A 27,385-nucleotide genomic window follows, 5' to 3' on the forward strand; every position below is an offset into this window, starting at 1 on the left:
AGAACATGTCAACCCACAGCTAAAAGACTTTGAGGAAATAAAAATGTGAAAACCACCCAGGAATTGAGCATGAGAGAAACAAGTGTTTATTGTCTGCACTGATAATGGGTGGGTTCCTCTTTTTAATAAGCCGCAACAGAGCAGAGGTTTGGCAGCATAACCAACCTCTGTGCTCACATGAATCTGCAACCCAGTAGGGACAGGCGTCCTGACAGGAAACCGCCAAAGGTGGAAACATGAGCCAGCTGATGGGACCAGAGTAACCGATGCCGCCTGTGGGTTCAACAGCAACTTGAAGTCCTGTGTGAAACATACGTATTTATTACCTTTTACAACATTCTCATCACCAAACAGAGCCAGTGGAATGAACATAATATTTCAATAGGAAAATTATACATTCAGAAAATATTATATTATCCATCATCAATTCACGATTCCTGGGCACTGATAAATATAACACATTCCATCATAAACTACCAGAACCACTGCTATGACAATGAGAAAATGCAAAGTGAGGATGACGTTACTGCATTTCCTTCCCTGCAGTGAAGAAAGGAAGAAGCAGCAGCTTCTGGGCCTGGATGGACAGCAGAGGATCAAGACGCCCTGCGGGCTGAAACAAAGGTGGTGCCGCGCCTTCTCCAGTGTGGCAGGAGGGCCCTCGCTGTGGAGAGCCTTTATGCAGCAGCCTCTAAGAATTCTGAGGTGAACACGGCTTCTGCACAATCTTCACACACATCCTGAAGTTCAGCAGCCACGGCCCCCAGAGCTTCATCTACCAGCTCTTCTGAAAAGCTGGAAGACAAACAGCACAGCTAAAGGCACGCACAGCCAATCAGGGGAGCCATTCTTTTACTCAGCTGGGGCACTTAAGTCAATTCTAAGATTTAAACGGAAACTCACAAGGCCAAGAATAGCCAATAGCCTGAAGAAGAAAAACAAGGTGAGAAGCCTGGCTCTCCAAGAAGTTAAGATGGTGATGATTAGATCCCAAACTCCTGCTAGAGGGAGGGGCCTGTAACATACACAGGGTGGACCTCACCCCTGAGATGGCTGAAACCAGAGGTCAGTGGAAACTACGTAGCTGCCACCCAGCCCCAATCCAGATCCACCTTTGACAGCTGCCTAACTGCCCGACAGAGGAGAGGCTGTGTGTCTTCTCTATGGGACAGGGAGCAGGATACATTCAAAAGTCACTTAGGCTAGTTCCTACCTGTCCCTGCTCCCTTTAGTATGATTGTGCTATTACTGGAAATACAGTTCATTCTCCCTCTCCTACCCCTTCTACTCCATTCCCATCCCAGCTGGTCTTGTTTTGTTTTTGCTAATCTGACAATCTTTTGCTTTTAATTGGCATGTATAGTCCTTTTTCATTTAATGTAATTCTGATATAATTGAGTTTCTACTACTAAAATACCAAGTATTTTCTATTTGTCTATTTCTTCTTTCTTACTTTCCTTTAGATTTTTGTTTTTATTACCTTCTTTCCTCTCTATTAACTTGGATGTAATATACTCTTTTACTATTCTTGTAGTGACCACCCTAGATTACAATAAGCACCCTTGACTTACATTAATTGATATTCTTACCATTTTCCTAGATAATTCAAGAATCTTAGAACACCAACTCCATTTACCCTCTTCCTGACTTATGTGCTATTGTTATCATGTGTTTTAAATGTACACACCCCATAAGACATCAGTTTATTGTTTTATATAGTCAATATTCATTTACCTACATACTGACCTTTTTTAAAATTCATGCCCTCCTATATTTTCAACCTTTCACCTGCCTGAAAAATACCCCTTCAATATCTCCTATAGGGAAGGTCTACTGGGAAGAAATTTGCTCAGCTTTGTTTGTTTGGAACCTTTTACCTTCCTTCTTGAAATATATTTCCCTGTGCTTAGAATTCCCGATTGGCAGTTCTTTTCTTTCAGGACTTTAAAAGATGTGCAAAGTCTTCCAGCTTCCATTGTTTCTGTTTCTCTTTTTTCCTTTCTCCAGCTGATTTTAAGATTTTTCTCTTTGTCCTTGATTTTTCAAAAACACTGTGATATGCCTACGCATATTCTTTCTATTTTTCTTGCTTGGGGCTTTTATTTTTTTATTTTTAATTATTTTTGTGAGGAAGATCAGCCCTGAGCTAACATCCATGCTAATCCTCCTCTTTTTTTTTTTTTGCTGAGGAAGACTGGCTCTGAGCTAACATCTATTGCCACTCCTCCTCCTTCCCCTCCACCCCAAAGCCCCAGTAGATAGTTGTATGTCATAGTTGCACATCCTTCTAGTTGCTGTATGTGGAACGCGGCCTGAGCATGGCTGGAGAAGCGGTGCGTCGGTGCGCGCCCGGGATCCAAACCCAGGCTGCCAGTAGCGGAGCACGAGCACTTAACCGCTAAGCCAGGGGGCCGACCCTGCTTGGGGCTTTTAGAGCTTCTTGAATCTATGGCTTGATGCCTTTTGTTACTTTGGGGAAGTTATCAGCCATTCTCTCTTCGGATGTCATGTCTGACCCATCCTCTCTCTCTCCTCTCTTTCTGAGACTAGAGCCACATATATAATAGACCTTGTCACTTTATCCCAATGTTCCTTATCCTCTCTTCTTCATTTTCATCTTTTTTGTGTCTTCATGCATTACTCTGGGTATTTTCTTCTGTCCTATATCCCAAGTCTCTAATTTTTTCTTTTGATGTATCTAACTGGCTGTTAAGCCCATCCAATGAATCCCTCATCTCAGAAATTGTATTTTTCAGTGCTAGAATGTGCACTTGGATTTAGTTTAGTTCCTACTTCCCTGCCAACATTTTAAATTGTGTCTTTCATCTCTATGAACACAGCAGGCATGGTTATTTTAATGTCTGTGTCTGAGAGCTCTAATATTTGGAGCTGCTGTGGGTCTGTTCTTGTTATGGTCACGTCTCTCTGTTGCCTGGTTACTTTTCACCACATATTAGACACTGTATTTGAAAATTGTAGAAATAATTTAAGTCCTAAGATGATGTTATACTCCTCCAGAGAAAATTTATGTTTGCTTGTGCCTGGTGCCCTGGGGGCCAATAATCTAGAATCACCTCAATCCAGTCTCAAGAACTGAGCTAATGTGGAGCTGAGTGGAGTCCCTGAGAGGACCCCCTGGCAGCCAGGTCACCGCTCCTTCCAGAGTGCCACCCTTCAGGGTCCCAATTAAAAGAGAGGGAAGTTCACCAGGACAACTTCCCCACCGTGCAAGCCCTGGATTCCCACCTCTGTCCTCTGATCTGAAAAGACTGTCAAAAGTGCCACTCATCTCCCTCCAAAACTGACAATCCAGTGCCAAACAATGGGCTAACCTCACCTGGTCTCTGTCTTCTCCAGGATCCTGGCCTAGTTATTCTTCATTACCTAGTTAACTTCCCGATGCCTTCAAGCATATGTGTTTTATTTTTAATCTAGGTTTTCTATTAACAGTTATCCTCAGTGGGAGAGGTGGTCCCAATTACCAAGTGCATCACTACCAGAAGCAAAAGTGATTACCTTGTTTTATATTTGCTTTGCTTTCTATATTCCTACCACGAATTCACCCCTGAACTATGAGAGATCACAAAGGTGCTCCCAATACATTCAAACAATATTAGGTAATGCATCTGTTTTCTTCTTCTTCTTTTTAACCTCCCCCCCCCCTTCCCCCTCTGGGAACACTCCTCCTGGAGTCCTCTGTCCTCCTACTCCAATCTGGACTGGCTGCTTCCCATGCTCACTGAGCAAGTCCTCTTGTGGAAATAGCTTTTGCCATTTTTCTGGACGTTCCATGTTGGAGTCCAGGTTTCCTAACTCCTGTCTTCCTCCTTCTCAATGAGCACCTTGTCCTGATGGCACACATATCCCTCCAGTAGCCTCCTGAGAAAAAGTACATGGGAACTAAATTTTTGGACACTTTGCATACCTAAAAATGTCTTTATTCTACCTTTAATCAATAACTTAAGTGAGTGCAGAATTCTAGGTTAAATTTTGGAAGTATGCCCTAATATCTTCTAGCAGTGTTGCTATTGAAAACAATACCCAATACTCATTTCCGATTATTTGAATGTATCCAGTTTTAACTCTCTGGAACCTTTTGTCATCTTCTCCTTACACTGGTATGCTCAAATTTCCTTTTCATAATGATGTGTCACGGTGCGCCCTATTCTATTTATTTATTCATTTATTTATTCACTCACTCACTCGCAGTGGACAACTGATGAACACTTTTTCAATCTACAGACTAACAGCTTTCTGGGCAATTTCCTTACAATATTTCCTTGATAATCTCCCATTCCTCCTTTTTTCCCTGTTCTCACATTCTAGAACTCCTATTATTCAGATGTTGGATGCTATGGACTGAAAATCTGTGTCCCCTTCCACCCAAATTCATCTGTTGAAGTCTAATCCCCAATGTGATGATATTTAGAGGTGGGGCTCTAGGGAGGTAATTACATCATGAGGATGGTGCCCTCATGAATGGGATTAGTCCCCTTATAAAAGAGACACAAGAGAGACAATCTCTCTCAGCCACATGAGGACACAACAAGAAGACAGCTGTCTGCAAACCAGGAAGCGTGCCCTCACCAAATGCTGATATGCCAGAGCCTTGATCGTGGACTTGCCAGGTTCCAGAACCATGAGAAGTAAATTTCTGTTGTTTAAGCCGCTCAGCCTATGGTATTTATTATGGCAGCCTGAGCTGAGTAAGACATTGGATCTCCTAGAAAAATCCTCCAATTTTTAAAATCTTTTCTTCTCTATTATCTATCTCCTTATCTTTTTTTTATTCTACTTCCTGAGAGATTTGACTTTTTGCTTTGACTCTCTCTAGTGAATTTATTTTGACCATCATATTTTTAATTTCTAAGAACTTTTGTTTCACTCTTTGAAAGTTTCTTTTTTATAGTACCCTGTTCTTGTTTCATGGTGTAATAGCTTCACTTATTTCCCTGAGAATATTAATTCTAGTTTGTTTTTCATGTTTTATTCTGCTTCCTGCATCATCTCTGCTTCCTCACGGTTCTTTTTATCTGCTGTAAGAGGCTATGTATCTTTCATGGTTTTCATCACGCTGGTCATCTAAGCGATCTGCTATATTCAAGAATGAGAATTTCAAATAAGCCATCTTTTTTGGACTCACCTGCACCCACACTTCACAAGCAGCTGGTGCTTCTCATTCCTGAACAAATCAATAAGGGTCTTGGCTTCACCCTCATCAGGCACTTGGCTCTCTCTGGTCTGCTAAGTCATTTGCCATTTGTCTAACTGCTTTATGGCTCTAAAATTTTATTGCTATTTCTTGTTAGCCATCATTGATGGTTTCTTACGTATTCATTTAGGGACATATAGCGCGACAGGAATATAGGGAGTAAAGATACATACATATGTTCAATCTGTCCTTTTCAACCCGAAGTCTCCTGATTCGTTTTTCAAACCAGGAATCCTTAAGAGTTTGCTTTCATCAAAAGCATTATCACCTTAAGCCTTTCTTTTCACAATCACTCTCATATTTATATCCAGTTAATATCAACTGCTCCCTCTGATCACTGGAACAGTGCTTTTCTTCAGGTGTAAGGAGGAATGGAGAAAGTCAAAGAAAAAGAAAAACTCAGCTAACTTCTCCCTCATCCAAGAGGCTATGAGATGAAGTCAACTGTCTCTGGATCCTTCTTCAAGATCTTATCAATACAATTCTCATCTTTGGAACACTCAAATAAGAAACACAAACAGAGCTAGCATCTTCAGGGTCAAAGGATAGCAGACGAGGAGAACATCTGTAAAAATCTAGGCATATTTTAATAGCCCTGTCCTCTATATTTTAACCTAATATTTCTTATCAGCTGAGAGAGCTTTTCCTTACGTCTACAAAACAACTATGAAAAACATATATCATTTTATCAAGTGGTAAGAATATATAAGGAACAGTCTATCTTCCTTGGCTTGTTGTGGGATTTCCCAATAGGCCAGTCAGCCTAACCAATCCAGAAAGGTTATGGGAAACCAGTGAGCACGTTACAGGACTGTGTTAACACATGGAAGCAAGTCGAGTTTTTCTCTTCCCCCAGAAAATAAATGTGCATCTCAACCAGAACAAAGGGTCTCATGCTTTGGAAGGCGCTATACTTTAAAGAGAAGTCTCAGGACTTCAAGTTAAACCTGAGAGATTGAACATATGTGATTATCTCTGATCCCACCCAAAACTCCACTAAAATAAAAGAAAAGAAAGGAATACATAAATCTATAAGGAGAAAAAGAAAGACAAAGTAGACGAGAAATGTCCAAAATTTTAAGAAGATAAAAAGCATGTGTAAGAATCATAACTGATTCAGCAGGATAGAGGAGGCTGAAATCTAAGGGTATGCAGAGGGCGATGCCCAGGAAAAGCAAGCTGATTTGTCTCATGAAACATTAGAAAGACTCAGGAAGTAAGAGCACTGAGAATCACGAGGGTGGAGTGAGGGGTGGGGCAGAAAATGAGGACACTGGTTGAAAATCTGCAGAAAGAACAGTGAGATTGATAGGTCTCCGCCCCTGCTCCTGGCAGCAAGGTGACAATCCCTCCTTCACCCCGACAAAAGAAGGAAGGTATACTCTTTGCAAAAAATAAACCAGTAATTTTAAACCCAGCCAAATCATCAGTCAAGTATAAAGACAGAATAAAGACACTTTCAAACATGTAAGTCTCAAGAAATTTCCTCCAATATGCAATGGAAGATATGCTCCAACAAAATAAGAGAGTAAACCAAGGAAGAGGAAGACAAGGCCACCAGAACATAAAGACTCTCCGCTGGGAGGGAGGCAACCTGACACTCGGGCGCTGAGGAAGGCAAGTCCCAGGACAGCAGCCACGCAGCAGATCCAGAGAGCAGCGTGCGGACTGGGGTAGGAGGAAGGGTGGGGGTGGAGGCGAGAAACAGAGACTAAGTGATACACCTGATCAGGAGGAAAATGACGTTGAGAGGTGTTGACTGGAGTGTGGAGAAAATGAATACATATATAAAAGAATAAGCAAATTAAAAAGAGGCAATTATTAACTCCTGGAATATGTTTGAGACTTGTTCAAAAAATGATCTGTAATAGTATCCTGCTTGATTCAATGATGAAAGAAAACTATCTGCAAACATGTAATAAAGTGATACCCATGAAGAATTTACATTTAGGCCCTATTTGAAAAGAATGGATTTAGACATGTCTTTCAATTAACTATTTACATAAAAGAAGGCTATCCATTCTTCAAATATTTAGTAGTAGTAGGACTCTGTTTTATAATTCCATACAACTACCTTTCTCAGGGGAGGTGACTCTCAGGAGAAGGGTTAAAGAAAACGTGGCAAAGTCTGAAAGTCTGCTGCTCCTAAGTGCAAGTCCGTCTCAGCCATGAAGACTTCACCATCACAACTGTGTGCTGCCCAGTAGTATTTTCTGTTCTCTGATGGACATTAACATTAACCGCAACAGGAAATCCTCCCTTGAATACCATGCCTCTGCCTAAGAAGACGGAGCTGCAGAACGCTCCTTCGGGTGGCATCACCCGTGTTGTTGTATGGTCTGCTCTATCTGAAAAAAGGCAGTTAGCAGAGAAAGCCTGGCCAACAGCCCAAGCAACCACTGGCACTCCAGGGCCCGAAGGCAGAGCATGAGACCTTGGCTAGTACTTCCTCCAGCCCTTCTGTCAGGTACCGTCTGGTTCTTGGTTCCTAAACAGAGCCACACAGCATTTTACTGACCTTTCAGCAAGCAGCCATGGGTTGAAGGAGCCCACGGCCTCATGAGATATCATCCGGAGGTACTGCTCAAAGCGGCTGCAGTAGTCCCCAATACTGTGCCGCATCCTGGTGGGGACAAAGAGGGCAGCTCGACCCTCTTTCTGTTGAGAATCTTCTGAAAGGGAGAGAAGGGGAGCCTCTTTTTTCTCCGATTTCTCCTCTGATCCCACACTTTCATCCAGGGAGCTGAGAGCAAATAAAAATGAAAGCATTCAAAATCATCTGTGAGCAAGGGTAAAGTGTTCACTCACCCTGATGGTGTGACAAGCAAAGGCTTATCTTCATTTCTTTTTCTCACACTAAACAGAACCAACATCTATCATCACTCACTGTTTCCCCCTTTCAGTGGACTAAGCCTCCACATGGCAGGAATTCCTGTCCCATAGACAAAAGAACTCTTAAAGCAAATATTGCAGTAATTATCAGCACAACCACATGTGCCAGTGTGAGGCTTTCAACAGTAAAAACCAGGTAAATGTTATGGAAGCCTCCTTAAGATGCAACATATTCCACGCCCATCTTATAAGCATGTTATTTTACTGAGCCATCTTGGAGTTTGGCAAGATCTTGCTCAAAAGAAGAATTTCTCTTTGTTTTGTGGGAACTGAAGGAATTCAAAATTTACCAACATCAAAAGCAACCAACGACAATGAAAGCAGACAGTCTCGTTCTGACTTACTTGGCATTCCAGGGCCTTTCCAACACGATGTTCACGTCTGGGGCTTTGTGAGCCGCTGTCTTTGTGATCCTGATTGGATGAGGAGAAAGAGGCCTTTCACTTACTGCTGGGATTTTTTGATCTAGAAAAGGAGAGACATAAAATGATTGCATTTAAAGAAAAGTCCATGTATATATCAGAGCTGTCCCATGGCCAATAACCTGAGAGGAAGTCACACACACGTCTCACAACCATAACAGGCTTAGCTGCCGTGCAAGGGAAAAAAAACGCGCGTTTTAAATGAAAACGGGAATTTAAAAATTACAAAGAAACAACCCAGAGGAATCAGTTTTAAGAAATAACAAACTCCTTTTGAAGCCTCTGCTGGCTCTGAGGAAGACTCCTTGAAGAGGTCTGTGCAAAGCACCAGGCTACAGAGGTTCCATTAGGACCCAGCCACCCATTCAAGGAGTCTTAAGCAGTTGAGTTTGTTTTTTAACCTTTCAACGGCTTGATTACTGAAGAAGGAAAAAACCACACAAACCTGAACACATAATTAGCTGACTTAATTTGTCTCTGGGCATTGCTGGAAAAAATCTGCAGGATGATAGTCAAAACATTAACTTATCAACTATACCTCGCAGGCTTGACAGCTCCTTTGAATTTTGGATTATTTATAATTTTAAATGTATTTCAAGGGTAGGAAGAAAATCTGTCCTTCTCTTAGGTAAGGAGCATCTATAAGTCAAACAACTTTCTCTGACTCATGTTTATATGCTTACGATTTCATACTGTCAAAGAGAAATACTGTGTAAGTCAGTCTTTGTAAAAATATTACTAAGAGTACAATCAGTTTTCAATCGTTCACAGAGAGAGGATATAGAGATACAGATCAGACAATGCACAATTCAAAAATCACTTTAAATTTGGTTTTCTGATGCAATTGAACATACAATCAGAACAAATGGAAACATAGGGTTCCTACTATAATTTCATTATTCTGGAATTAAAATGTCCAAAAATTCATTTCAGTTCTCCATATTCTAAAGAGCTCCATTTCAATGTACACCTAGACTCTATGCAGAGTCATAGATAGTGACTAATAATTTAAATTGCCCTTGAAAAATGAGAACACTGAGTCCTCGGTAAGGCTGTCTTCTGCATGATGCCACCTAACTTTGTGACCAATGGCCAAACCATCAACGAAACGAGCTGCCCTTCAACTTTCCCTTTCCTCTGCTTCCATATAAAAAGATGCTGAAACGCCCACGGTTCACTAAGCAACGGTGAGAAGCAACCCTGTGCCAGGCTTGTACAAGGAGCAGTGGGGGACACAACTGACCGCGACAAACTCTCTGGCCTCAAAGACTCTGTGGCTTAGCTGGGAGACATAAGACCCCTCCACGAACAGCTCTGCCACATGGGGGGACGTGCCAGAAGTCTACGAGAGTTCATGGGCAGGAAGGGAGCAAAATTCCAGGATAGGAATACCAGGAAAAGCGCAAGTAGGATCACGTGAGCAGGCCGGGAAGAATGCTTTGACAGTTATGTGAGGATGGAAATGGAAGCTGGAGCGGGGCTGGAGGGAAGAGAGAACAACACGAGCAAAGAATAGCGTGCTTGAAAATCACATAAAACATAGAAGGAACAAATCAGTATTGTGTTTAGATGGTTCATCTTTCTGTCAAAGTCTGACATGCAGTTTGTAAGACGAAACCCCCAACTCACATCTTTAAAAAATTATATGTGACATAGGCTGCTGTTGTAAACCTTCTATACCCACAATTTCCTTTATATCCCTTAATACTCGTGGTACTCAAATTCCTTCGGAGGTAATGTTTAACCACATTTTACTCTCTCCTTTCACTGAGTAAGGTAGTAACTGATAAGTGTGAACCAAAGAGAATTTGAGTAACACTTCCCAGCCAAAACTGCGATAGTAGCCTAGCAACTGCGGCCAAAAGGAGTATGTATGAATTTTAAGAGTGGAGGAGAAAAGTTGAAAGTCTTTTCAACAAAGGGTGTGAGAACAAATGGATAACCATTAGGGGGAAAAAAACAAACCTCAACCTCTACCTCAAACCATAGGCAAATTTTTATTCAAGATGGATCACAGACCTACATATAAAAGCAAAAACCGTAAAGCTTCTAGAAGAAAACAAGAGACTCTCTTCTCAACTTGGGAGTAGGCAAAGGTTTCTTAGATCAAAGAAAGCAAAAACTATGTAAGAAAAAATTGATGTTAGACTTTATCAAAATTAAAAATATCTGCTCATAATAAAACACATTTGAGAAAATAAACAGGTGAGCCACAGATGGGGAAAAAACATTTGCCAACATTTATCTGAGCAGCTTAGTGGCTGCTAGGGGTGAGAGGAAGGAGGATGGCGAGTGACTGCTAATGGATGCAGGGCTTCTTTTTAGGGTGATGAAAATGCACTGGAATTAGACAGCCGTGACGTTTGCACGACTCTGTCAATATACTAAAACCTACTGAACTGTACACTTTAAAAGGGTGAATTTTATGGTATGTGAATTATATCTCAATAAAGCTGTTATTTCAAAAAAACCCAATATATATATATTTGACAAAGAACTTGTAGCCAGAACGCACAAAGAATTCCTACAACTCAAAAATAAAAACACAACCCACTTAAAAAAACATGTATAAAACATTTGGACACTTCACAAAAGAAGACATACGAATGGCCAGTAATCACTTGAAAATGTTCTAAATGACATTATTTATCAAAGAAATGCAATTAAAACCACAATGACATATCACTACATGCCCACCAGAATGGTTACAATTAAAAAGACTGACAACATCAAATGCTGGCAAGGATATCAAGCAACAGGAACTCAATGTAGATGGGAATGTAAAGTAGTACAGCCACTTTGGGGAAAGGTTTGGTAGTTTTTTATAAAGTTAAACATACACCTATCCCATGACTTGGCAAGTCTACTCTTAGGTGTTTATCCAAGAGAAATAAAACTTATGTACACACAAAGACTATACAGAAATATATTATAGCAGATTTATTCTAATAGCCCAAAACTAGAAACAACCAAATGTAGATCCACAGGCAAATGGACAAACTAGATGTGGTACATGCATACACTGGAATACTACTCAGCAATAAAAAGGAATGAAGTACTGATACAAGTGTTGTAGGCTGAATCATGACTCCCCAAGATGTCCACATTCTAATCCCTGAACCTGTGAATGTTCCCATCTTTGGCAAGAGGGACTTGCCAAGTTAAGGATCTTGAGATGGGAGAATAAACTGGATTATCAGAGTAAATCCTAAATAATCAAAGTGTCCTTACAGTAGGCAGGCAGAGGAAGATTTGCCTACAGAAGAGAAGGCAATGTGATAACGAAAGCCGAGTCTGGAGTAATATGGCCATGAGCCAAGGAAGGCAGGCAGCCTTAGATGCTGGAAGGGACAGGGAACCAATTCTCCCCTGGACTCTCCAGAAGGAACCAGCCCTGCCAACACCTTGATTTTAGCCCTTTTAGACTCACTTCAGATTTCTGACCTCCAGAACTGTAAGAGAATAAATTTGTGTTTTAAACCACTTAATTTGTGCTTTAACTTGTTACAAACTTCAATTTGTTACAGTGGCAACAGGAAACAACATAGATAAATCTATAAAACACCATGCTGAATGAAAGAAGTCTTAGACAAAAAAGTACACGCATGTACGATTGCATTTATATGAAATTCTAGAACAGGCAAAAATAATCTATAGCGAAACAAGGCACAGTGGTGGCCTGGGCATGGGGACTGACTGGGAAGGAGCATGAGGGAACTTTCTGAGGCGGTGATACAGTCTCTATCTTGCTAGGGGTTTGGATAACAAAGCTATCCATTTGTCAAAACCCATCAAATGACACAGTTAAGATTTGTGCATTTTATTATATATAAATTTTATCTCAAAATGAAAAAGAAGCATAAATAAATATTAAACTCTAGGTGCTGATACACATGTTACAATGTTTAGGATGACGTGTACTGATGTTTGCAAGTTACTCTGAAATGCATCCAAAAGTAAGAAGAATTGATGGATGAATACAGGATAAACAGATATATGATAAACCAAATACAGCAACATGTTAACTGTAGAATCTAGAAGGTGGGTACTGTGGATGTCCACTGTATAATTTTTTTCAACATTTCTGTATGTCTGAAAATTTTCAGAATATAACGTTGGGGAAGAAAGTGTGGGAACACTCACCATTTTTTTCTTCCTGCAGCCAAAGATGAGGATCAGTATATACAATTTTATTATATCTTTGGCGAACTGTCTCCTGGTATTTCTTTAAAAAAAAAAAAGTTTAATTTAGCAGAAAATTAGTTTCGTCACAAACCAGAACTAGTCAGGATGTAATAGTTCAGCAGACACATTTGATACAGACACACTGCCAGAAACGGGCATCCGCCAGGCCAGGAAGTGATTAGTTCATGAAGTGAGGTCTGAAATAAAATGAAGCAATCTAATCAATCTAATCTAGACCAGCAGTGCCCACTAGAACTTGCTGTGATGATGGAAATGCTCTATATTTGCCATGTCCAGTATAGTAGCCACTAACTATTGACAACTTGAATTATGAATAGTGTGTTTAACCTTAATTAATTTACATTTAAATACCCACATGTGGCTAGAGGCTTCCATTCTGGACACTTCAGGTCTAGACAGTTACCCCCAAGAAGGAGAAAACAGTTACGAGACTAGGATAAACTGTGTATCTTTAAATCTTCAAAAACCAAAAAAAAATTGTCTTCCCTCTAGTGTTTATACTTAGCAGTAAAACCAAAATGAGATTCAGTCATGGTGCAGTTAAAAAGAAAATGTTGAATCGGGAGTCGGGAGACCCAGATTCTCATCCTAGCTCTCGTGGGAATTCTTTTGGGACCTTGGCCACATCGATTCCTCCCTTATTGTGCCTCAATTTTCTGTTCTAAACAATCCAGGGTTTGGGCTGGGTAATGTCGGAGGTCTAAAATGCTATGAGAAACGCATTCTAAAGTAGTATCATGGGAATTAAAGAGGGTAAAATTACCTGTGACTTGTCAGGATCACACGATACAGGGTAGAAGAGGTAACTGAATAGCATGTACAAGTTGAGAGATGAAGCAGCCAATAGTCCTATTTGTGGGCCTGGGTTCTGGTCCCAGGGTTTTTCGAATCCCATATCAATGATATCGGGGGATAATAATGATGGTTATGTGTCAGGTAGTGTAATGATACTTCACACTTCCTGAGTTATGTGTCACGTAGTGTAATGATACTTCACACCTTTTACCCTTAAAAACACTTACTTATTAGAGAGGGTTAATGACTTTACCAAGGCCATATGCTTGGTTGGCAGTCAAGCTGGGATTTAAAACCAGGATTGTGTGACTGAAGTACTAGGCTACGGAAGCATGAGGAGGAGCAGTGCTCAGCAGAAGCCAGCCCCCAGTGGCAAAACAGAGCCACAGCCCCAGACCTCACTTCCATTTCCTCCATTCGGAGCATCATGGTCTCCAGATATGGGCTGTCCTTGCTGTCCCCCAAGGTGTCTAAGGCTTCAGACTCCAAGATCTTAGAGTGAGTTATAGTCCAGAGCTCATGAGCGGTATCTTCCAAACAATCATCCAGCTGACGAATGTTGTTGGATTCAGAATCAACAGCCGCAGCCTACAAAACAAGGGAGGGGGATGGAAAGGCAACACGAAGAAAACAGAAGAATTTAATGCTGATCATAATAAACCAGCCACATAGAGATCCAACTGGCAGTTTCTATGCTAGATCAAATCTCTCCTAAGTCTGTAAATATCAAAAGCAGTAACATCAGTACAATTTCTACCACAGTCGTTTAAATGGTAGCATTAACCAAGTAATACCTTTATTGCCCATGTAAATTATCATTATTACCTGTTCCGCCAGCTGGTAAAGCAAATATCTTCTTTGTGCTATACTCAGAAGAATGTCCAATACTTTGCATGCCACCTACTCCAGAGGATGTATGTATTCTCTTTTGGTTCAATGCTTCTGTAAAAATATCTGTTCCTGGTATCACAAAGTTCCTGAGTCTTTGTCTTTGCTTGAGACTTGCTATCTATAACCCGGGAGAGCTTACAGGCTTTTTGACCTTGTATTCTTTACATTCACAAAGCACTTTACAGTTTGCAAATCATCTTTACATGCATGGTACTTCTTTTGACTCTAATATATGTCTATAATCTGCTCTAAAAGAGGTTTTTGCAAAAAATGTCTGCTAGGGAAATGATCACATCAGGCTTTGGAATGAGGCATTTCCGCGACTGAATCCTGGTTCTGCCCACTGATATGCCTACAACTGTGGGCAAGTTCACTTAACCTCTCTGGGCCTCAATCCGCTCATCTGTAATAAGGAAGTGATAATCTTCTATTTCAGAGTTATAAGGATTACATGAGTGCTTGCATGTTGGGAGACTTAGCACAGTCATTGGCATGAAATAAGACACTCAATGAACAGTTACTGCCACAGCAATTTTGAAAACCTTGTAACAGTTCAGAGAAGAAAACATATTAATGGCCAATAAAGATATAAAGAAATGCTCAACCTCAAGTTAAAGAAATAAAAATCAGTTGAATAATCAATACAACAGAATTACAAAAAATCTAGCAACAACTAAACCAATAATACCAGTTTAGTTAAGATGTGTGTGTATCTGAATGTGTAATATTTTTCATCAATAAAGAATGGAATATCAAGAATATTATGTGCCATTAAAAAAGATAAGGAAGGTCTCAATGTGCTGATCTGGAAAGATCACTAAAATATAAAGAAAGAAGCTAGGCACAGAACAGGATACGGTATCCATTGGTGGGGAAGTTTAACTTTTTATATTATACTTGTTCTAAATTGTTTGAATTTTTAGCCATGTGCATATAACTTTTAAACTTAAAAATGATACATTTTGGAAAAATATATTTCATGTGCAAGTTCAGTTACTGACAACAGCAGCAGCAATAGACAAATATGTTGTAACACTACCCTTCCAAGAGCTTTTTCCTGCTATCAGAGATTATCTTGTCTGTAGTAAATCTATTGTGAGTTGTATTTTACTTGTAAAGTGTAACAAGTGTCTTCTGCATTTTAGAGATGAGAATTTTGAGAATTTGTGTTCAAGGTCCCATAGCTCCTCTATAAGTTAACATAGAAAATAATTCTTTACTTCATTATGACAATCTCAATGAGTTTGTTTGTTTTTATTCAGTTATTTATAAACATTAACTCTTGATGGTGCTGCCTGGGAAACTCTTTGCAACGATGCTGATGTTTAACAGCAGCCAGAGTACCATAATACTAATAACCAGAATACTAAACACTGCATAGTTATTTTTCTTTTTCATTAAATTATATTAAAGACCATTTAATGCCTACAGAATAATTCATATATACAAGGCTGGCTAATCATTCCCAGTAATATTCAAACATGTCTTCTTTACTAACAGCATTTATAATCACTTCATTTTTCTCTCATATTAAAATGCCATATGGAGTTGCCTCCCTAGCATTAGATGTTAGTCTCATTATTTTGCCAGGAAAAAAAGCATCATTTGGTGGCTATGCTGCACAAAGCACCAAGCCATAGCACACCTGGTTTGTAAGAGCTAAATGTAGGCTTTCAGCTTCCGGTCTTAGAAGCCTCACCTCACATTAGATTCTGTCACAAAATATTGATCCAATAATGTACCTTCCACTCCACAGCCGTAAGCCTAGGCAGGGTAGGAACATTCCCACAGATATTAAACACAAGTCCTCCAGAGGAAGAGCACAACGGTGACAACCACAAAATATGTTTTCATTTTTCTCAGATGTTGTTTTTTTTCCTGGGCCATCTTTTCTCTCTACTGGGCCAGATACTGATCACTATTAGGCCTTCAAAACATGTTTACCTAACAACAAATATTAGACACTAAGTATAAAGGAAATTAGGCCAGTAATGAGCAAAACTAGGCTGAATGAAAGGAAATGAGGGCGACCATTCTTCTGCTGCAGGCCATCAACATTCAGGGTCACGCAGTGCACCCACATTCTGTCACCAGGAGAGGAAAAGAGCCGCTGACAAAAACCTGTGACTCTAGAGATTTCTGTGAGCTATTTGCAAGACTAAGTCATAATGCTAAATATACACTGTAAGAATTAACATGCCAAATATGAAAAATAACTTTCACCCTTTTTGAATAGGATAATCTAGTGTTTGCAAAGTAATCTGTGTATCATTTTCCTTACAACATTATCACATAATGATACCAGTATTCGCCCAGAACACCAACACCACACAATACACACCTCCTCTGCAGGCTGGGCTATCGCTGTGTTTACTGATGGCCGATCCTTCAAATGACTATCTGCTTCCAGAGAAGAATTGACTCTCTATTAAAACAGACAAGCACATTCATGAATTATAAAAATTTACAACCCATATTAGTACAAATGAATTCTGTTCCCAGAATAACTTCTGCGTAGAACTGCCATCAGCTTCAGCTACATCAGGCTTTTTGCAGCAATTCAAAGCACTTTGTCCTCATGAAAATAAATGCCATGTGTTGATCTTGGCTTTCTGCCTTTTCTTGCCTCAACTTTGTAAACCTTGTCAGAGTAGCTGTGTGTTTTTATGCAATTACTCAACTTCTCTGTTCCACAGTTTCCTCATGGATAAAATGAGGAGGTTGGACAACTCGGTCTCTAAGAGCCCTATCAGTTCTACATTCCTGAGGTTTCCGTGGACTCTAATAATAATTTAATATTTCTTAAACTAAAGATACAAAAATTCAGTGGGACCCAGGGACCCAGAACGTCATTTGTTCCACTTAAGATTATATTTTTCTCCTGTGGCCTTATCTGTTTATATGAACAAGATTATTTCCATTTACAAGTTGGATCTACAGGGTCTGACCATAGCATTCATCTTACTGCTTATGGGAGGACGGCACAACCTGCTGGTGATGCTGTATGCTGTTTCACCTTCAAGAGAGTACGGGTTTGTACACAAAAGCTGTTCTAACATCACTCTCCTTTGGAAAAATAGAGCCAATCATTCCAAAACCACTAAGGTGAAAGAGCACAGGATTAGAATGGAAGCAGTTAATTGAACACTAACATCACCAACACAACTATTTGATTACGAAGGGAAATTGCAATCTGAACTCATTCCCCAAACTAAAATCTCACCTTTCTCAAAAGTAGGACTTTCTCTCTCTTCCCCTTGTCTTTATCCCTTACCCACAATGGAAGACAGAGCAACAGTGTGTGGTGGTCTGCAGGTGCACAAAAGGGGCCCCAGCAACACCACGCCCATACTGTGCAGCACAGATCAGCACTGCAGCCTCCAGCTGCCACACAGACACTCAGCCCTACAAAGGGTCAGTGTGACCTCTGCAGCAACTCTTTTTATTCTAGAACTTCCAAAAGGCAAGCAAATGAGATGAACTAGATTACCTGGGCCTTGACCAGGAGAGGCTTCAAACGCTCCAGAACTGCCTTCTCTACCTTGTCTGCTAACTGGGTGGCAGAAACACTATTCAGAAATAAAACTGAAAATTAAAATCAAAAACAAGAAAATATCCTACTGTGCACATTTATTTACCACTCCAGGTGAAGGGAAATCAAACAATTATAAAAATCACAGTGCTTCTCTAATTTTAATGCCCATACAAGTCCCTGGGGATCTGTTAAAATGCAGACTCTGATTCAGTTGGTCTGAGTGAGGCCTGAGATTCTGTTTTTCCAACAAGCTCCCAAGCGATGCAACACTGCTGGTCCTGGACCCCACTTTGAGGACAAGGGTTTAGACAACATCTGAAGAAGTAGGTTAGGCTCTGAGTACATTTTAAAAGAATAATGGCTGCCTTTAAACAACTAAAGAGGATGGAAGACTGAACAAATGAAACCCATTTTGTTCCCTCCTCAAACCCCACAATAATAGAGTTAGGCATAAACTCACAAAGACAAGGGAAAAAAATGGTGCTAGAAAACAGAAGGACAAAAGTGATAACTAACTTACCTGACCTGAGAAAGCCGAATTCTAGGCTAGCAACGGGAAGAACTGAGAACCCACACAATTTGCACTGCTGACTTAAACAGGCACAGCACTGGCAGTACTACTACGTAGATCTAGGCCTGCGGGGGGTGAACTGGAGGGGGTGGCTTATGTATAGAAGATAAGAGTCAAATGATGTTTGAGAAGTTAGATCCCTGGGTCCCTTCCCTACTTCACACAACTGGACAACTGCCTCTCTGCGACTCTGAGACAAGTCTGGTTGCTCACTCCCTGGAGGTGTCTCTTGACTAAGGGATGCCAATCACAGGTAAGCTGTAGGTACCCTACTGAAAAGAGGGGATTGTGCATGCATGCAGAATGCCGAGTGCTAAGACTCACAGCCCTCCTCCCCAACCCAGCTCCTAGGACACTGGCATCCGGATGCTTAACCTCCACACAGAAGATCAAAAGATTCTTCTCTGGACGGTCTGAACCACCCCACAGGAAAGACCTAAAGACCACTCTGAGGGTCCTTAGCAAACAGTCTACCCAGATGACCCTAAAGTTCAAGTTCAATAATCCTTTCATCAGATGGTGCTAGGATATCTGGCTATCCTATGAACAATGAACAATGAACCTTGATCAGTATCGCATCTTATACATAGAAATTAATTCAAAATGGATCACAGATATAAAAATAAAAGCTAAGACCATAAAGCATTTAGAAGAAAACACAGAAGAATATCTTTTAGACCTTAGCATTGGCAATGATTTCTAAGACAGTTCACAAAAAAAAGACTAACTGTAAAGTAAAAAATTGATAAACTGGTCTTAATCAAAATTTAAAACTTCCAGTCATCATAAGACACTATTAAGGGGCCGGCCCAGTGGTGCAGCGGTTAAGTGCGCGCACTCCGCTTCAGCAGCCAGGGGTTCGTAGGTTCGGATCCCGGGCGTGCACTGATGCACTGCTGCTCAGGCCATGCTGTGGCGGTGTCCCATATAAAGTAGAGGAGGATGGGCATGGATGTTAGCCCAGGGCCAATCTTCCTCAGCAAAAAGAGGACGATTGGCAACGGATGTTAGCTCAGGGCTGATCTTCCTCACACACACACAAAAAAGACACTATTAAGAAGATATACAGAAAAGCCACAGTATTGGGAGAAAATATTTGCTGCACATATATCTGACAAGGGTTCAAATCCAGAAAAAATAAAAAAACTCTTAAATATCAGTAATTTAAAATAAAAGAATAAAAAGTGGGCAAAAGACTTAGACACTTCACAATAAGACTAGAAAAGGTGCCCATCATAACTAGATTTCAAGGAAATGCAAATTAAAACCACAACGAGATACCACCACTCTCAGCAGAATGGCTAAAATTTAAAAGACAAACAGACAATACCAAATGTTAGCAAGGATGTGGAACCACTAGAAAGGAACTCCCATACTAACTAAAAACGCGAACAAACCAAATGTTAATCCATAGGAGAATGGATAAATAGACTGTGGGATATTCACAGAATGGATACTACTCAGCAATAAAATGGAACACGCTGTACTTTATAGGCAGCCCACTGTCCCCCTGCCCAGGTTTCTTCCAGAAGTCTACTGTACCTGGCTCACTTCCAGGTGCCCCAAATGTGGTTAAGCCTTACATCTGCAAAGACTGACTCACGACCTTGCCCACTGACTTCCTGGGACGGATGCCTACTATCTGGAAGCGCAGGTCAGATTATGAGCCAGACTCTGTTCAGCCTACTTTCCCCTGGGAATCTTCATCTAATACCAGCAGCGCTGCCCTTTCCTTGTTGAGCTAGGTTTGTGCTTGCTTCCCAGTTTTCAAAATTCAACAATATACTGTTAGCGATACACACATAGGTGACAGATTTATGAATAAAGGTAATGACAAGATTAACACAGGACTCAGGACAGTGGTTACTTAGCTCTGGGGGGAAAGGAGGGGACGCAACTGAGGAGGGACACACAGGGCGTTCTCAGAGTGGGGGTGAGATCTATTCCTTGGTTTGGGGGGTGCACGGGTGTTTGTTTTGTAATATTTTGGACTGTACATATGCATTTAGTATGTTCTTCTACGTGTATGATTTTTTTTAAAATAAAAAAACAATCAGATAAATGGGGTACAGAGAATTACGCTTTTGCTATTTGACCCAAAGTGGGTAGGAGTCACATGGAATCCATTTCCAGTACAATCTAAGGTCACAGCTTCTAAAGCTAGAAATAACCGAGGAATGGACCACCTCAGATGGTGGTGACCGTCCCATCCCAGAGGCTGTGTACCAATACGCTGGACAGTTATTCGTGGAGATAGTCCAGAGGGGCTGGAAGCATTAGTCGGGGGAAAAGATCCTTCAATCCTAAGATTCTGTGATTGTATAACTTGAAATCTTAATTATAGACAAAAAAAATCTCAGCCCTCTAGGGCTGAACTTTCTATCATGATTGGTGACAGAACGCACAGCTGTTTCAATGAGAATTCTGTTCATTTGACTTCGGGGTGAATTATCATCAGAGCTCGAAAAATGAGCCAAACTGCAGCAATAGCAGCATCAACTAAATCTTCTCACAAACTTCTTCATGCCTATAGTTAAGTGGCAACAACACTCCTAAGCGACAAATGGAAAAAGGCAACCTCATTAGAACACCTTAGGCTGCATTCAAGTTGACGTGTGAAGCAAAGTATCTATACCCTCACTCACATGAGCAGAACGTGCACATCAACCTCCTACCTGGCCAAGAGAAAAGCACCCTGGAGGGCAGCACAGACACACACAAGTAAGACTCTGATCTTTCAAGACAGAACTTCCCCCAAATTGTACATGTTTTTTCAGTTATCAATCAAACCCCATATGAAAGAAATATTTGCTAGCAAAAGTACTATATAAAATACATGTAGGCGTGCAGGTATTCATTCATTCACTCATTCATTCATTTAGTGAGGTTAGGCTTAAATGGTCCAGGTTGGTAAAACAATCTAGATCAATTAGAATAGGCAAGCATTCACTATTCTTTCTCAGAAGCAAACACATACCTCAATTTTTGAAGTCTATCCATTTCTTCAGTTTTGAGTTCATTCAATTCCTTTGTTCTTCTGGAAGTTTCAGCATCAAGCCAATCGAGCCTAGAGGATAGTACAAAATTGTCACCCCAACTCTCCTCAAAGCAGCCAGGACTCCCTTGGGGTCCAATCTTGGCTCCACTGTAGGCTTCTCAGGTGACCTCAAAGTCTTCTAAGTAGGCAGATAGGCAATAAACACAAGTAGTGTGACTATACCTCTAAACAATCTCAATTAGCTCTTCAAACATCTAGATGAGGTAGAATAGGCTTGCTCTTTCTCTACCTCAGAAACAGATATTTACCTCTGTTTTTGCATTTTGTCCATTTCTTTGGCTTTTAATTCTTCTAGTTCCTTCAATCTGTTGGAAGTTTCAGCATCAAGCCAAGCGAGTCTAGCAGAGAGTATAAAAGAGTCAGACCGATTGTGCCTCAACCTGCAGGGTGTCATTACCACAGAAACAGACCAGGAGTCAGGATTCCCCAGACCCCAATCCTGGCTCCATTAAAGACTCAGTAGGTAAGACAACCTCTCTGTACCCATAAAGCTCTCCACGCCATGTTCCATGTCAAAAGACATATTTATGTGCAAAAGCACTTCCAGTTAGTGTATAGGGAAACAAAAAACTGCCCACGAATATTCTCCAGGAAACTAGCCATCACTGTACTTAGGATTTCTGGTTCAACTATAAAGTAAAGCTGTTGCTGTATCTTCAAGTTTAGACAAAGAAATGAATACCCAGGAGAGCCATAAAGGCATAGTGAATTCAAATAAAAACAGAAAGGAAAAGCCAACTCTGAACAACTTTATCATATGTGGAAGGGCTCTGACTTTTTCAGTTTAGGACACGTGAATATTATCCAGTTATTTAACGGCCCACTTTCATTTTTGCTTTCCCATAATTGCAAGAACAACTTCAGCCAAACAATGCACAGCGACCTGTGTTCACTGCTCTCTTCCATAGGATGTTCTCACCTCATGACCCCCTATTTAAAGCCTACTCTTCAAGTCCTAAATTATGTTCCATCTCCCTTCATGAAGCCCAGATTTCTGCAGCAAGACGTACCCCGTCCCCTTCTAAACTCTCTCAGTACTTAACCCTTTAGTTCCTAGGGTACACACCATGTTCTAGCTTAAATTATAATTAATGACATGTCCTCCCTACTGACTGTAAATAAGCAGGGGCTGGGATTCTGTCTTTTCTGTCCTTGTTCTAAAAAGTCTCCATAGAGCTCACAACCGTACCATACACAAAACAAGCAATTGGTAGACAACCGACACGTAATCTTTGAATGAATAAAATAAGAAATAATGGAGGGGTTCCCTCGTCTAAGCTGCATAGTTTGACAGAAAAGCTTAGTAATTTACATTTTAAATAACCAACTTTATATATAGGAAAGAGAAGAAAGAGTTCACTGTAGAATCTACGTGAAAGGGACTCTCTAATTTTCAAAGATTTGAAAAATACCAGCACAAACCTAGCTGCTTCATGCTCAACAGCACCTCTCAATTGACCTTCCTCTTGAGTATCTTCTTGCTGGAGAGACTGTTCTTTTGCAGCACCTTTGGGGCTCGATTTCACCTTTCGCCATGCAGCGCTGCAAAAAATGGAAAAGTATACCTTTGTAATCATTCACTCCACATCCAATGACTCATCAAAAGGTGCCAGCTCAGAGAAGACAAGAGCATTAAATCAACGGTGATCTACAGCATGGGGCTCTGCATGTGAAGAAGAGAGAGATCCTCCAGGATTCAGGCTCACTGTCAAAGGAGAGAAGTTCCCCTTCACTTCACAAAAGAATCACTATTTTAAATGAAAAAACAATCATCAGTTACGGAATAATGGGCGAACTTCAAGAAAACCCTGTTATAACATACAGATTTGGGTCACTAATTGCATTCCATATTATAAAGCAACATTGTACCTTTATAAGGCCTAACAGCACTATGAAGCTAGAAGCCTTATCTGCTCCCCTCCCCCCCCCACCACACACACACTCTAGAAGACAGTCTGCTGAATGTTTGGTTTGCAATATAAACTTCAACCAATTGATGTTTTTTTGAGCTTATCAAGTGAATTCACATCTCTATACCAACACATATATAAAAATACAGAATTTAGAGCAGAGAAACAAAAACAAAAAAGCACATTTTGAAATCAGAAGAGCTGATTTTAGTCCCAGCTCTGCTATATAAGCAAGACATTAAATTCTCTATTGTTCCTTCAACTTTAGAGTGAGGGCTGATGGACGAGCATAACCACTCATTCAGCATCATTGAGAGTCTGAAGGGGAATCCACTCCTGCTCTCACCCTGTCTTCTGCCAGCCTCCCAAAAGGTGGACCCCTCTTCTCACTCGTTCTCTCCCCACATTACTGCTTTCTGCTGCCTTCTTTCTACTGTCCTATCTCCTGGTCCTTTCCATTGTGCTTTCAAGAACTACTGTCCCGTGGTCAAGAAGCTCCCCTTTATCTTTAACCAATTCCCCCAAGACTATTTTCACCTCACTGGACCCTGCTGCCCTGGAGGACAATCCCTTCTCGCTGCTCTGTGGAATGATGGCTCCTCCTTCTCCAGGTGCTGTGACTGAGGGTGACACGGCAGTCATGTCAGCATTATCCTAACTGTCCCCTGCAGTCAGGACAGTGTCTATGAAATGTGTATGGTTCTATAACTCATAATTATCTTGACTTGGAATTAGAAATATTTTTAAATATTCATTCATTCAGCAAAGATTTACCTAATGCCTAAGATTTACTAAGTACCAGGCACTGTGCTAAACACTGAACATTTGGATATAAGAAAGGCACAGCTCTTGGCCTCAAGTAACCAGAGTCTACTGGGTGAAGAGACAAGTGAAGGGAAGCCCACGACCCTCCATACAGTGACACACGTCCCCACGGTGTTGCGGTGGCCCATGGAAGGCTACTCTACCCACAGTCAGGCAGGAAAAAGGAACCAACAGACTTGTAGACAAAAACTTCTCATGCATTACTCACCCAAATAAGTTTCTTCTTAATGGGAACTAAGGCTGCTGCTTTATTTGCACTAAAGCAATAGATCACCTTTGATCTGGAGAGGAAAACTAAAATCACATAGCCAAATGTTCCATGAACTTTTACATACCATTTGGGAGATGCTGGTGGGGAGGTGGGGTTCGGAGGTATCCAAGGAGCCCTGTGGTCTTTCACAGGCTGTTGGTTCATTTTTAATCTCGATGAGACTGTTGTCCGTTGCAACCTGCTTTTGCTGTGAGATTGGGTTGGTCTATTTTTTTCAGTTTTGTGGAGCCCCTTTAAGAGATAAATATGAATTATAAAGCTAAACGGATATCAAAGAAACAGGTTTTAACCTCTGGCTTATTGAAGCTTCAAGTGTCTCTATGCTATTCACGCACCCATTCAGCAAAAACCTAAGCGGAAAGCACTGTGGTAGAAATTTGAGGGAGGGTATAAATTACACTGAAACAACCCTGATGGGGGAGAAGGGGAAGGAGGTGTAAAACTGGAATCCCTGGCTTTGCCATATAAACTATACATAAAATATATTATATTTATTTTTATCTTCTTCCTAATTAAACAAACCAAAAAAAAAGAGGGAGGGGCCGGCCCGTGGCTTAGCGGTTAAGTGTGCGCACTCTGCTACTGGCGGCCCAGGTTTGGATCCTGAGTGTGCGCTTGTCGGGCCACGCTGAGGCCACATCCCACATACAGCAACTAGCAGGATGTGCAACTATAACATACAACTATCTACTGGGGCTTTGGAGAGAAAAAGGAGAAAAAAAGGAGGAGGAGTGGCAATAGATGTTAGCTCATGGCCGGTCTTCCTCAGCAAAAAGAGGAGGATTGGCATGGATGTTAGCTCAGGGCTGATCTTCCTCACAAAAAAAAAAAAAAAAAAGAGGGAAACTGTAAAACATTCTTGGTTAAAATACTTAAACTCTCTGAGTTTTAGGTTTCTCATCTATAAAATGGCAGATAATTTCTTCACAAGTTTCTAGAAGATTAAATGGGCTAACATAGGAGGAGTATGATGATGAAGGTAGAAAGGCATATGCCATCTAAATAGAATGCACCAGGCTATTTTAAAACACTACAGAGAATGAGGCTATCTCTGGAGAAGAGCACCAGGCTGAATTCGTACAGGCTCAATTCTGACTTCCCAATGGCCCCCCAAAAGAGTTTGTTTGGAAAGGAATAAAGACTTGATCCTAATCCATGATCTATTAGCAACTGGTAATAACGGCTCAATAGCCTTTTTCTGGGGTCACCAGACAATATAGAGGTTTGCTACAGGAGCCTCTGACAGCACCATCAGATGGCAGTAACTACATTAACGGTATTTAGTTAGGAGGTGGTTTTCTGGTCAGTTCTCCACTGGTAGGCCCTTAAGTTAAATTTTAAATAGAAGCTTAAAATATAATGTAGTTTCAAGCAGGCTGGCTCCCAAAGCCATATTAGAAAATACTCATCCTAGGATGCCTTTTAATATTGAGTGATTATTATTTATCAGTATTTATCTTTAGCAGCAACCAAATCTTAATCCCCTCAAATTTCACACTTTCAAATCAGAAGCAGAAAAAAACTGAATTTTAAAATAGCCTGCCTGACGGGGCCAGCCTGGTGGCTTAGTGCCTAAGTGCGCGCGCTCCGCTACTGGCGGCCCGAGTTCAGATCCCGGGCGTGCACTGACGCAGCGCTTCTCCGGCCATGCTGAGCCCGAGTCCCACATACAGCAACTAGAAGGATGTGAAACTATGACATACAACTATCTACTGGGGCTTTGGGGGGAAAAAAAAAAAAAGGAGGAGGATTGGCAATAGATGTTAGCTCAGAGCCGGTCTTCCTCAGCAAAAAGAGGAGGATTAGCATGGATGTTAGCTCAGGGCTGATCTTCCTCACAAAAAAAAAAACAAAAAAACAAAAAACAGCCTGCCTGATTAGGACCTTGGTACCAAATTAGTTAGGACCTTACCAAAACGGGACAAGAAAGAACGCCCTGTCCTACTAACATATTAAAATCTGTTATTTTTTGTTAAAAAATAAAAACAACTTGGAGCCAAGCTAAGTCAGCTTACTTTAGATAGATGGGCTCAAGGGCTCTGGCATTCAAATCCTGGCTCCACCGCTTACTAGCCTGTGCGACCTTGGACAACATAAGATTAACACAAATGGGCCCAAAGAAAGAAGTGATTTCATACTTGCTGTAGTCTTGTCGGCACCAGAGTATCGTTCTTCCTAGCAGGCACATCCTCAGTCACAGGCTTCTTTTTGACTGCTCTTGTTTTTGCCGGGGCTAATGCCTCTTCTTTGAAGCTTGCGTTTTGGTCTAGAATAGATGGAGCGTCTTCTGGAAGTATATCCGCATCTAACACATCAAGCTCATTCTCCAACCTCTGGGTCACTGGAAGCTCTCTATCACGTTGATACTTATCTATATGGGAATTTCAGAAGGACAAGCTGGGGAAATGCTCTTCAAACCAAGTGGTGAGAACAATTACCTACAGACAGATAAGCTTCACGTATCTGTCCAAGCCCTGCTAGAAACAGAGGTGCCTTGTTCCAAAGCTGCTCCTCATCCTGCGGCTCCACAAGCAGAAACCTGAGTGTCGTGGCTGACTCCCTGGCTCCCATCTCCCACATTTACTCACTCCCCTGCTCCCTTTGATCCTAATTCTAAAACATCTCTTGCACCTCTCTCTGCCCTTCCCTCCCTTCTGCCACTACCCAAGGTCAGGCTTGCAATATCGTGACTGTGATAATAGCATCTCCTAACTGACCCCTTATCTTCAATCATACCTTCAGCTGGTTATAAAAACTGTTTTTATAAAATGTAAATATTTAAATGTCACTTCTCAAA

The 27,385-nt window shown here is 41.0% G+C and overlaps 1 protein-coding gene across 1 annotated transcript in view; it reads right to left on the bottom strand.

The window, feature by feature from the left end:
- Positions 1 to 298: 298 nt before the first annotated feature.
- Positions 299 to 27,385, bottom strand: part of KIAA0753 (KIAA0753 ortholog) — a 50,648-nt gene continuing 23,561 nt past the window's right edge. Inside the window, exons 8-19 of the mRNA XM_058560015.1 lie at positions 26,727 to 26,959; positions 24,653 to 24,819; positions 23,005 to 23,124; positions 21,831 to 21,920; positions 21,502 to 21,591; positions 17,909 to 17,987; positions 16,760 to 16,843; positions 13,930 to 14,115; positions 12,670 to 12,751; positions 8,449 to 8,569; positions 7,731 to 7,955; positions 299 to 795 (exon numbers count right to left, since the gene is read on the bottom strand). Of these exons, the coding sequence (XP_058415998.1) occupies positions 678 to 795; positions 7,731 to 7,955; positions 8,449 to 8,569; positions 12,670 to 12,751; positions 13,930 to 14,115; positions 16,760 to 16,843; positions 17,909 to 17,987; positions 21,502 to 21,591; positions 21,831 to 21,920; positions 23,005 to 23,124; positions 24,653 to 24,819; positions 26,727 to 26,959 (1,595 nt within the window). The 3' untranslated portion in view covers positions 299 to 677. The remainder of the gene's footprint in view (positions 796 to 7,730; positions 7,956 to 8,448; positions 8,570 to 12,669; positions 12,752 to 13,929; positions 14,116 to 16,759; positions 16,844 to 17,908; positions 17,988 to 21,501; positions 21,592 to 21,830; positions 21,921 to 23,004; positions 23,125 to 24,652; positions 24,820 to 26,726; positions 26,960 to 27,385) is intronic.

This window comes from Diceros bicornis, chromosome 18 (genome assembly GCF_020826845.1).
Source record: "Diceros bicornis minor isolate mBicDic1 chromosome 18, mDicBic1.mat.cur, whole genome shotgun sequence".
In the NCBI taxonomy this organism is placed as follows: domain Eukaryota; kingdom Metazoa; phylum Chordata; class Mammalia; order Perissodactyla; family Rhinocerotidae; genus Diceros; species Diceros bicornis.